Here is a 12,616-nt window from a genome sequence, read left to right on the forward strand (position 1 = left end):
ATGGCAATATATGGGGATTTTAAACATCTATTACAATGTAACACATTGGAGCACATTACTTACCTGGTCCGGAGGAGTTCCCAAAAGTGCATTGTCCAACGACAATGCACTGTGCTGCGATTCGATAAGATCGTGCGCCCAATTTCCTGAATGTGTTGCTTCCCCAATCAGGTCCGCCGGAGTTCGCCATCTTCCTCCTGGTGCATGTCTTGGGACACAAGATCGTCCGACGGCACGCCCCCCGATTTGTGTCGCATGAAAGCAGGCTCCACTGCACCAAAATCTGATTGTGTGCGCCAAAATCCCTTTCTAAATCAGTCACAGCGGCGAAAATATCAGAATATCCAACGAAAGTGCGATCCGCGGGACCTTGGTAAATGAGCCCCATTGTGTAAAAAAAAACGCCTCGGGTCATCATTATACAGGCTGTCAGTCATGTGTATTGGAGTATCTCACACACACAGGCTGCAGGAGGCAAGGCCTCCATCACCATGTAGCACGTGAACGAACCATTACACCTCACATCATTATACAGGCTGTTAGTCAAGCACTGGTGGGTGTGTCTGCGCCTCCCACTCATGAATAAGCTGGACTGCTGAATATGATGACTCGGACATCTCTCTGGTCATTTGCATACAGCTTTAGGACCTGATAGTTTGAGTGTACAGGCCTGTAGAGAGACAATGAATGTATAGGGACAATGCTTTCTAATGGCAGTTTATAAAAATATATTTAGTTACGGGGGTTAATTTTCCTGACCGCTTCTCTCTAAGGGATTAAATCGTGATGCATTTTTATTTTAAAATATTAATTGAAGAATAATTTTGATAAATTAGGTGTCTTTATGATGCACCTTTGAAAAATTCATTACTTTATCATTGTGTGTTAAAGAGCACCTTGTAGGTTACATTGTTATAGTTCTGTTTTACATATGGTTTTTTTTTAAGCTGTGTTTTGCCGTCCTAAATGTCCATCTTGTTTTTGCATGAAGGGTTGTATGCGAGGTTGGACCAACACACTATGCTCAGTCTGGAAACATTAAAATATTGGTAAAAAACAAGGAAGGAGTCTCTCCCAGCAGTCTTACTTTTACATATCAGGTAAGAAGAGGTTATTTGTGTTATTTGAATGTGTTCTCCTGTAGCCTTTTTTCATTATCTAATGTTATCATCCCCAATTTTTTTATTTTTTTATTTATGGCACCCAGTCAACACTTAAATATGGAATTTCCATACACATTTGCATAGGTTAATAACAAGTGCACTGTGGAATGCCTGTCTTAAACCTGTTTTTAGAGAAATGGGATGCAATCTACAGGATATGTGTTCTATGACTAATTTGTTAAAGCAGGCTGTGTACTACTTTGAAATATATTATTCCTGCTCTATTTTGCAATGTAGGACTTGAGCAGATGAAAGCAAGATTTTTCAATGGCAGTCCTGTTGTATCTCCAACATAGCCGGGAAAAGTAACATTAAAGAATGCCTCAGGATGTGATCTCTGATGATCAAGATTCAGCTGCAGTAACACATCCCAAATCCCTATCATAACTAGAGGCAATGCAAATGAGTATGTGAGGTGCAGACTGATGCTGACACCACCGCAGTGGCTGCTTCCGATCTGAGATCTGTGCATCCTTTGTGTCTGAGGATACTGTCAGCTTCAGATGAGGGTACCCAACAAGCTGTCTACTTCTCTTGGCTCCCGTCCTAGTATATACAGGAAGTGTGGAATTTCTGATGCTCTCTGGCTCGGGAGTTGCACATCAAAGCTGACATCTGCCCTTTTGGGATAGCTCAAAGCTTCTGTGTGTCTTTTCTTTCATGTATAGGATATGATAATATGGTTGTTTGTAACTTTTCTGAAAGTTATCAATATAATGCATACTTGATTTCCTGAAAATATTGGTATTTTGGAGGCAAAGTTTTCCTTTTCAGATTTCTTGGTCTACAGTATGTAATTAAATTCAAAACAGAAGTAAAAGTTATACCCCTCCCAGTTCAGTTGCTGTATTTTTGTGAAATTTTCATTGATTAATTCATAATCATATCTTACAGTACAATTATAAAGTATAAGAACTTTTGCCTAACTTTAAGCAAAAATAAGCAATTATCTAATTTACTCTATCTGCAAGTGTTTAGCTGCTAGAAGAGATTTTACCTTGTTCCCCAAGGCTAATCTCCATTTGCTATGTTTCCCGGTAACTGTGGGAAACCGTATAGAACAGCTAGAGATGACAGGAGGCTTGTTGGAAGGGTCTGTAGGAGCAGGGTGCAAGAAATTAGGACCTGGGGTGATGTCACAAGCATGTGACTTATCACATTCTTCAGGTCGTCCAATTTCAAACATGCTGTCCTGATTTATGTGAAAGGCCTTAGTACTCTGCCAAAGAACCTTGGGTTACAATGGGAAACCATATAGAACAGCTAGAGATGACAGTAGGCTTATTGGGAGGGGCTGTTGGAGAGTGGGCAAGAAAATAGGAAAATGAGTCAAGCATTTTCCTATCACATGCTTCTGATCATCCGATTACAAACATGCTGTCCTGATTTATATGAATGACCTCAGTGTCCTTACCTGATGTCACAACTAGAAGGTGCCCACCCTCTTTAGGAATAGCTGAATGTGATTTTATAAGAAGGGATGATAGATATACCGGGCTGTATCTAAGGATAGGTGGAAGCCAGCAGCATAATCGTTTGAATTGTTATCAAAGGCACCCGCCAGCTGTGCTAAACCTATTTTTTCTTCAGTAACTTTACAGTTACGCTTTTAAGAGGACATAAGTTCCTGGATCATTACATTTTCTTTTATGATCTATTGACAGCACTCAAAACCATACTTGCATAGTGGATAAGCTATAGGTACTAGCAACTTTATACTATTGTTTATGCTAGTTTCGGAAAGCTTCTAATATCAGCTGATTTTTGACGGTCCAGAGTATGCCCACACATCTGATGTTGTTTACCATGCCTGTGGATAGGTCATCAATTTCATCCCACAAAACCCTTGATTTCTAGAACACAAGTTCTCAACGCATACAAAACTAAAGGATATTTATCAACTGAATCCAGCATTATAGATCAGGCACTGTTACTGATTTAATCTTTTTATATTTCTTATCCATAGCCTCCTTCCTTCTAAAATCAACCTTTAAAATTATGCTAATGAGCTCAAAGGGCTCTGGAGAGCCATTACCAAAGCCCCTCTGTGCTGCATCTTCACCGGCTGTTCACTGTGCAGGCTTACTCCCCCCTCTCCTCCCACTGTGTGAGATTAGTGGTGAGAGAGCATTGTGGGGGAGACAGTGTAACGGTATGTAAATTTGTAGCACGAAGAGGCTCTGGGCTATGGTAGAGGCCTTCTGGCTCTTTAGCATAATGTTAACAGATCATTTTAGAAATCGAGGTGGTCATGGATAATGAGTATGGTTTATCATGCTTGATTTTGATTGTAGAAAATGTACCTGGTGGAATACTATTTTAGCTTTAGAGTTAATTTATGTAATGTGACTAATGGATTTCCTTTTTTGTTCCTTCTCCAGGAACCTGAACCTACATCTATTAGACCAGTGGAAGGTGTGCTTGCAGGGGGCACATACATTACCATATCTGGAAATAATCTTGAAACTGGATCTAAAAACGATGTTAAAGTGTCTCTCAATAATTTCCCTTGTACAGTGTATGTATCTTGTAAAAATGAAAGTGTTCTACCTTGTCTCTGTATAGCATTTTTGTAAGATTAATACACAAGGCAGACAGAAGCATTTGTAGCAGGAGCACTACATATATGGCTCATAGTCTTGTAAAGAGTTTCAGAATCTTGAATAGGACATGAGAATTAATTAGTAGAGAAGGGAATTCACTGACTGCTTGGATAGACAGAGGCAAGAAAATGGTTAGAGCATTGCCTAGGGCAGTGGTGGCGAACCTATGGCACGGGTGCCAGAGGTGGCACTCAGAGCCCTTTCTGTGGGCACCCAGGCAATCACCAGAGAGGACTCCAGGTATCTTCCTGAAGTCCCAGGCAGCCCAGGACTTGCTAAGCACAGAGCTATTTTAAAGTGACAGCGCTACCTGGGACTACTGGAGGGGTGGGGAGGTGTGAACAGATCTGGATTTATCATTGTATCTCCTGCTCCGGCCCTGACAATTTTTCCTGTTTATGGCATCCTGGAGGGAAGTTACAATGATTGTCCAAATTTCTTCTATTTTCTGTTTAATTGGTGTCCTCAGGGTGATGATATGAATGAAAGGAGTGACAGAGCAGGGAGTATAAATCACAAATTAAATGTCTTTGCTGGCACTTTGTGATAAATTAACGGGTCTTGGTTGTAGTTTGGGCACCTGGTCTCTAAAAGGTTCACCATCACTGGCCTAGGGTATTGGCTGTGCACCAGATGCCAGCCAAATTATGTCTGAAAAGTTATACTAATCAGGGCAGCACATTATGGTCACATCTGAAGCATTCAACTAGAAGGTAAAAAACTACATGCTAGACCTGCTGGAGTGATTTCTACAAATATTTTAATTCAACATGATGGTAACTTGTACTTATTGTGTTTTCCTGCATGGACTTTATAAATATCTTGAGCGGCTACCAAAGATCTTTGGCTTAAACAATGGATTTTGTTTTAAGAGTTGGTTCTAATTACAATTAAGTGGCTTCTGTTAGCAATATGGCAGTGGTTACATTCTAAGGGTGAGGAGGAAGCATGATTTGGTTAATTCTGAGAGTGTCACTAGCTAATTGGAATGCTGTGTGAATGAAGGGGTTACTGTGCTGCTCACCAGAACCTTTGACTTCAAGCTGTGCTAGAGAACTTGCCAACTTGTTCCAGCTGTCCCTGTTGTATTGCGAAGCTTTGCTTAGAGATTTGCCAATTTGGCTGTAGAGAGATACAGTGATTAGTAACAAATGCTCCATGATTTTCAATTCCATTACAAATTATAAGTAACTTCAGCCAATCCCACTCCAGCTAATGTTCACATTGCAAATTAAACAAGGTATTCTACATTTTCTGTTCCCCTGCATGTAGTGGACTATAACACTTTATTAGATTTGGCTCGGAGACCTAAAATTCCTCTTTTAATGTGTGTGTTTTAAAACAAACCTGTAGTATAATATGTATACTGAAATTATGGTTGTATGGGTTATTTTCTTTTTCTGAATACTTTTCTGTTGAGGTGGATTTCAGAGTTTGTATGATCTGGAGATCTGGATCGGAAAACTCTACTCCTTTTGTATGCCACAATCGGTCAAAATTTGACTGTTTTCACAAGCTAACTCCCTGATGAAGCAAATCAATCTCAATCACGGTTTATCATATTGTAGACTATTACTTTGGGCTTTTGAAATGATTCAGTGTATTTTTCTATTTTTTTCATGCATTGGGATACATTTCAGTCGTACTTGCTTGTCATTTAATGCATTGTTTAGAGCAACTTTAAAGGGAGCTTTTATGTTTTCTGTAGCCTCTCAGTTTGAAATGCTCCCTCTCATCTGCAAGGGGTTTTCATTGCTGAGCAGGATCCCACGCCCTGCTGCATTTACAGTACCAATTTAAAAAAAACCCTTGCAAAAGATTTCAAATGGTCCGATTTAAAACCATGCAGGCAAGGGATGATGGGATGTGATATGTAGATAATTAACATATAAACTCAATTATTTGAATTTTCAAAATACTTCATGTTCAACTTCAGCATTAGGTGCACCATCACACAACTATCAGTTATATATGGTTGGGTTTGGTGGTAGACCCTGTTAAAGACAGTCAGGACACTGCATATAAGTAATTGTATAGTTTTATTCTGCCACTTGCCTATAGAAATCAGTGCAGTTCTTCCAGAGGATTACAGCCTGGAATCCGCAGTAGTTGAATGCTGATTACATAAGACTCAGGTTGGGCTTCAGGATTTGTAGATGTGTGTACCTTCTGTGTGAGTTTATACAGAGACTAAATTCATACATGTGTGGCTCTGGATACAGGGGGCTTGAATATTGGCCCATTTCTATGAAAGATTATTCTTGTATATTATTTTATTTTGCCATTAATTTCCCCTGCTAACCTTAAAGATCAGTTATCAGCCATAAGGTTTGCTGTATTGTTAGCAGAAGACATAAAGCATGTCAAATGCACATATTTACTTTGTTCTTTTTTTTCCCCACATAGAATTTCATTTGGTGAAGAAATAGTCTGCGATACAAGTATAGCAAATAAAGAAGGCAAGGTCAAAGTAAAGGTCTTCTATGGTACTGCCACTGAGAAAGAAGCAGGAATGTTTACTTACAGAAGCAATCCCAGTATCTTTCACTTTAATCCTGATCGCAGTTTTGCAAGGTATTTTGAATAATATTATCTGCGGTATGATCAAATCATAGTAAATTTTGCTGTGGACAGAAGTGTTATATTAATATGCATTATTGGTAAAATGCTTGCCAAGCATAATATAATTGTGCACTGTGACATGAATTGTAGTCTACAAAGTTAATATATCAATTGTTTTAGCGGTGGAAGAAACATCACAATTTCTGGAATGGGATTTGGCATTGTACAAAATTTCAGCATGATGGCCACGGTACCATCCACAAGGGAGAAAAGAGAACTGAATGAATATCCTTTCCATACAGTAAGTAATGTAACAACTTTTTATTCTATAGAGCTAGTCACACTTGTTGATAATTAAAGGGGTATTCTCGTCTGGGCATTAACATTCAGTTTGATTAATCTGCCATTAATAAACATTTCTTCAATTGGATGTTATTAAAAAAAATGTTCCCGTGTGAAGATAATTTTCCATAAATGTAGTCATTTTGTCCCTTAGAAACTAGATGGCTTCCTCGGATACGGCCACCTCTGCTGGAGTGAGTGCACAAAGAAACAAAAGGTTATTGTATATGAAATGTCCGGGAGTTATGTCGCACAGCCGTCCTGTGGTAATGATTGCTGAATCCTGGTGGTCCAGCAGGACTCTATAGCGCATGTCTGGCCACCGCTGCCAGAGTGTGACATGGTCGTATCCGAGGAAGTTATCTCGTTTCTAAGGGACAACATGACTACATTTATGAGAAATTATCTTCACACAGGAACATTTTTTTTAATAACATCCAATTGAAGAAATGTTTATATATGGCAGATTAATGAAACTGAATGTGAATGCCCAGCCGAGAATACCCCTTTAAGATCATTTGATAAGCAGCATCCGACTGCTACTTACCCTGTAAATTCCCATGGAAGCAGGGAATGGTCTAACTCCCTTTTCAAACACTGCTTCTGCATTTTTGTCTAGTTTTCATTTAATAATGACATGGTCTAATCTGGCTATTCACTTAGGGCCAGTTCTCGCTCAAATACTAACATTTCAGTCACATTTATCAAGAGGGTACTTGTACATCTTTCTATTACATGGCGTGGAAGTCAGTATTTTGGGGCAAATGCATTTTTGTATACACCCAAAATATATGGTTAACTGGTGACTACTGCGCTGTTAATAAGGGGTTTCTGTTGACTGTTAGATTTCTTGCTATGTGATTTCAATGCAGCAGTCTCTTTATTCTCTAGCTCTATTAACTGTCTAAAAAGGTGTAGAACGTACCATTTTACTATGTTATTTGTGAGGTCAGCAGCTTTCTGTCTTCTTCCTTTACAGATAGAAAAGGAAGACATCCTTGAAAAAGTCAATGACTCAGTAATAATATTCTCCTCTCCTCAAGTACCGGAAAATTACCTGAACTCTGAGGTTACTGTAATGATTAAAATGGATGGATTTGTGACACATCTACACACAACTGAACTCTCTTTCAATTATCTCCTTGATCCGACTTTTGAGAACTTCACGGATGGTATAAAAAAACAAGTGAACAATTTCATTAATGCCAAGGTAACTACAAGGTTTACTGTGGTGGCAGTGTGGTTATGCCAGTGTGTAGGTTAGTCAGTTATGTGGAGGAATTGTTTAACCCCCTCACGACTGCTATACAGCTATATACGTACAATCTGCACGTGCCCCATTCGGAAAGGACTCTTATAAACGTCTTGACAGTGGCCAACTTCAAACCGCTGTATCTCCTGAAACCTGGCACCTAGCAAAGCAATTCTGGTGTCCTATTAAACTGGAGAATCTTCCCTTTAATATGTGTATGGATGCTTCACAAAGATAGCCACCCTAACAAGTGTATTAAAACATGTGGATTTTTATGCTTTCTATTTCCGAGTGGATATCTCCCGTTCTGTAAATCCTTACACTATTTTTATATCATATTAAAGGGGAGACTCTCCTTTTTAATATGGCACCAGAATTGTGCCTAAGTACCAGGGTTCAGGAGATGTATTTATGCATTTGAAGTATGTCAGCTGAAGGCAGAATGTAGAAGTAGCTGCAGGAAAGACTTTCCTTTTTACATTGCAGAAGTACATGCACCCTCTGCATCTGTAGCTGGACCTGGGAATGGGTGATGGAAAAATGCTGTACTTATTTATAACATAGTTTGTAAAAGTCACAACTTAAAAAAAAAAAAAAAACCTTTTAATCAGAAAAATGACAGACAAGCTTATTTATTCATATTATTTGTAGTGAATTATTGGCAAATTTTATAAAGCGAAAACAATTAAATAAATAAACCTCAACTTAGTCTCATGTGTCATGAAAAAGTAAGAATTGTTATATGTATGTCATTTTAAAAAGCCCATAGCAGAATGTGAAAAATTGACCTGGACATTCAGGCACCAATGACCATCAGTCATGAAGGGATTAAGCTCTCATATGCTAGAACACAATTGTATCCAATTTGCTATTTTAGGGTTTTCTGTAAGGTTTTTGATCATTGGCACTTCTTTTGAAATGCATCATGTCTCTCGCATCAACATTTGGATAATCAAGTTGCTAGGCCAAGAACTGCAATGATTTAATTTGCTTGTAGTGCCCCCTAGTGTGTATTGAATAAATTTTTTTTTAAACCTATATTTATTGCAAGCATATTCGGTAATGTATGTTTTCTATTCTAACACCATACATCATGAATATACATGCATACATCTTTAGTGGCTCCCTTCTTCCACCCTTTTTGTCTAGCTTGACTATATAGCGCAAATGCTAAAGAGGACCCAAATAAACTCCAATTCTTTACCCAGCAGTCTATATTTTCAACTCTGTCAAGGGGACAGAGCCAGCCTCTTTGTTCTCACAGCATATTGTAGACTTTACTATTTATTCTGCCTACAGTCGGGGGTTGTAGGCTGAAGCCTGCCCATCTGACCGTAAAGAGCTGAAAATTATGGCATTGATTACTTGGGAACCATGGGGTCAGCACTAGAATTAGTGGGAAAATTGTTAGTAAAGGTAGTGAATGATCCTCTTGAATTGTACTGTTTTTTTACAGTAATCCAGACCCTGTGCATTTACCATTAAAGTAAATGTTGGTATATCTTTTTAAAAATCTGCTGCACGACTTTTTTCTGTTTAACCCCCTTTCTGACTTGGCCTTAAACTGCTTTACTGACTGGAGCATTTCACAAATTGTTATACTTATTAATCTAAGGACCATAATTTCCTTTTTTTGGTGCAATACCATGAAATGTAAATGTAAACAAGGCTAAAATATAACTTTTAACAATATCAAATTAAAATGCCTTACGGTAATTTGCCAACATATGTACAAAGAAAAGAAGCAGCACTCCAATGCAGGTAGATGTAAGGTGAAAAGGTGGTGTCTTTATTCCATAAGTGGCCACTTTTTACCTTACATCTACCTGCATTGGAGTGCTGCTTCTTTTCTTTGTACATATTTTAGAGGACCTGTTTGCCTCACCCTGGAAGCTTGCACCCGCCATTTTTTTTTTTTTTTTACACAACTGTGCTGCTGAGAACTTTCCTCAAGTATAATTGGCCAACATAGCTGCACAGAGTTGAAAGAGAGAGTGCAGCTCAATGCACTATGTAGTCAAAATGAGCCAACAATCTCAGCAAACAAGACCCCTTGCCATGGAGTCAATCGTATATTTAATATGCGGAATAGTATAATAATAAGCTTAGATCTCACTAGTCTTCATGTGTTGATTGATAGAAGAGTGAAGACCACAGATCCTGGGTAAGCCTATTTCACCATGCAATTACACCGGTGCCTAAGCCCCACATAACTCCCTCCCTAACAAGGGCGGTCCAAAAACTGACCCTGCATGTCTGGTAAACCCTACGTTTTAAAATGGGTTTTACAAATAAAACAAACAAAAAAAATCCCTGTGTGTTTAATCACCATGCGATATACTAGTGCCTATCTGTACACAAAAAGCAACTTTGAGGGTTATAACATGAGCAGTGGCTCGTTCATACAGCCACTCTATGCGAGCCATTGCTCATGTTATAGCCCTCAAAGATACTTTGAACGTATACACCCCAGTTCTGACGACGACTAATAATGAATGATTTGGGCTCTTTAACAGATTTCCAGGTTATATAAATTAGTTTATTCACTTAATTTTTATTTTTTTAGGGTGATAAACTTAACGCAGCAATGACCATAGAAGAGGCAGAAGCTTTTGTTGGGCAAGGTGTTTGCAAGATAAACACATTAACTGCAACAGATTTGTACTGTGTACCACCAGAGCAGCAGCCTCCACCCATGAATCGCCATAAGAGAGATACCACAGACAACCTACCAGAGTTCATGGTATGGCCTTCATTGTTTTGTGTTTATTTCCTCTTGTGCTACTACCCTTACTTGTTATTTGTTCTTAACCCCTTAAGGACGCAGGGTTTTTCGGCTGATTTCTCGCTCTCCAACTTCAAAAATCCATAACTGTTTAATTTTTCCGTGTACAGACCTGTGTGAGGGCTTATTTTGTGCGTAACAAATTTTACTTTCCCGTGATGTTATTTATTTTAACATGCCGTGTACTGCGAAGCTGAAAAAAAATTCCATATGTGGAAAAATTTTTTTTTAAAAAAGTCACGTTCTTGTGTGCTCAGTTTTTACGACTTTCACTCTTCGCTCCAAAATAACATGCCTACTTTATTCTTTGGTTCGGTGCGATCGCGGTGATACCAAATTTATATAGGTTTTATTGTGTTTTAATACATGTTCAAAAATTAAACGAATGTGTACAAAAAAGAGAAAAAAATTTTTGCCATCTTCTGACGCTAATAACTTTTTCATACTTTGGCGCACGGAGATGTGTGCGGGGTCATTTTTTGCGAAATGAGGCGACGTTTGCATTGCTACCATTTTGAGGTCTGTGCGACATTCTGATCATTTTTTATTTCATTTTTTATGTTATGTAAAAAGGTGTAAAAGTCGCATTTCGGACATTTGGGCGCCATTTCCTGCCTCGGAGGTCACCGCCGGCCGTAACCGTTTTTATATTTTGATAGATCGGGCATTTTGGGATGCGGCGATACCTAATATGTCTGTGCTTTTTACTGTTTGTTATGTTTTATATCCGTTCTAGGGAAAGGGGGGTGATTTGAACTTTTAATATTTTATTAATTTTTTTTATTTTTAAACTTTTTTTTTTCTTTTTTTTTCACTATTTTTTAGACCATCTAGGGTACATTAACCCTAGATGGTCAGAGCGCTCCTACCATATACTGCAATACTACAGTATTGCAATATATGGCATTTTTGCAGGTCATACATTACAATGAGCCACTGGCTCATTGTAACGAACCTGCATAAGCCATGTAGCCTCGTGTCAAAAGAAGACCCGAGGCTACCATGGTAACCGATCGCCGCCCCCCGATGACGTTCGGGGACGTGGCGATCGGAAAAAAGATGGCGGCGCCCGCGTTTAGAGGGTTAATAGCCGCGATCGGTGCAAGCACCGACCGCGGTTATTAGCGGTGGGGGTTTTGTGCAAAATGCAAAAACCCCCACCTCTGTATGGTGGGCCCATGAGCCCTCTTCATACATCCCTTATACCTCTGCGCCGTACGGCGCAGAGCGTTAAGGGGTTAAAGATGAACTATGCATTCTTGTAGACAAAGTGGCAAAATTAAATGCTTGACCCAATATTGTAAAACTCAGATGGCCACTGTTAAATTTACATCATGGAAATGGCAACTTCTAAATAATTTACCTAATGAATGTAAAAAAGGTTGCCCACAATCCACTCACAAAATTTTAATAACATAAAAAGTGGATAACTTCCCCACCCTGCCACATTCAGGTAGTTCACAAACCCTGTTTGAATTGTGTTTCAAAGTGCAAATTAAATGCTGTAGGGAGGAGCACGGCCTTATCGTGTATTACACTGAAACTGCAATCGGGAACGGTGTCCATGTGTTTTAGTATGGTTTAGGGCAGTGATGGCCAACCTATGACACGCGTGTCAGTGCTGACACGCATAGCCATTTTCAGTGACACGCGGCCGCCGGAGAGTTAAGTTTCATCCTCAGCTCCTACACGGACAGGTGCAGTAGCCGGGAGGCTGAGAGATTGTCCAGCACATTGTAATAAATAGATGATGTGGAAAATCCCCATATACCATGTACTGTAGTATGGCAGTACATGGTAGGATCAATCACACAACCTAGGATTAAAGTACCCTAGAACTTAAATAATTATACGTATTTGTTATTTAAACAATAAATATCACAAAATTATGGGTTTTTTGTCAAGGTGA

General features: G+C 39.0%; 1 protein-coding gene across 6 annotated transcripts in view; it reads left to right on the forward strand.

Annotated features, from left to right (window-relative positions):
* Positions 1-12,616, forward strand: part of PLXNB2 (plexin B2) — a 158,984-nt gene that overhangs the window by 115,179 nt on the left and 31,189 nt on the right. For all 6 annotated transcript variants that reach the window (XM_072147042.1, XM_072147043.1, XM_072147046.1 and 3 more), the window contains 6 exons: positions 992-1,100; positions 3,545-3,681; positions 6,173-6,340; positions 6,509-6,629; positions 7,650-7,880; positions 10,489-10,665. In XM_072147042.1, the coding sequence (XP_072003143.1) occupies positions 992-1,100; positions 3,545-3,681; positions 6,173-6,340; positions 6,509-6,629; positions 7,650-7,880; positions 10,489-10,665 (943 nt within the window). The remainder of the gene's footprint in view (positions 1-991; positions 1,101-3,544; positions 3,682-6,172; positions 6,341-6,508; positions 6,630-7,649; positions 7,881-10,488; positions 10,666-12,616) is intronic.

Source organism: Engystomops pustulosus, chromosome 4 (genome assembly GCF_040894005.1).
Source record: "Engystomops pustulosus chromosome 4, aEngPut4.maternal, whole genome shotgun sequence".
NCBI lineage: Eukaryota > Metazoa > Chordata > Amphibia > Anura > Leptodactylidae > Engystomops > Engystomops pustulosus.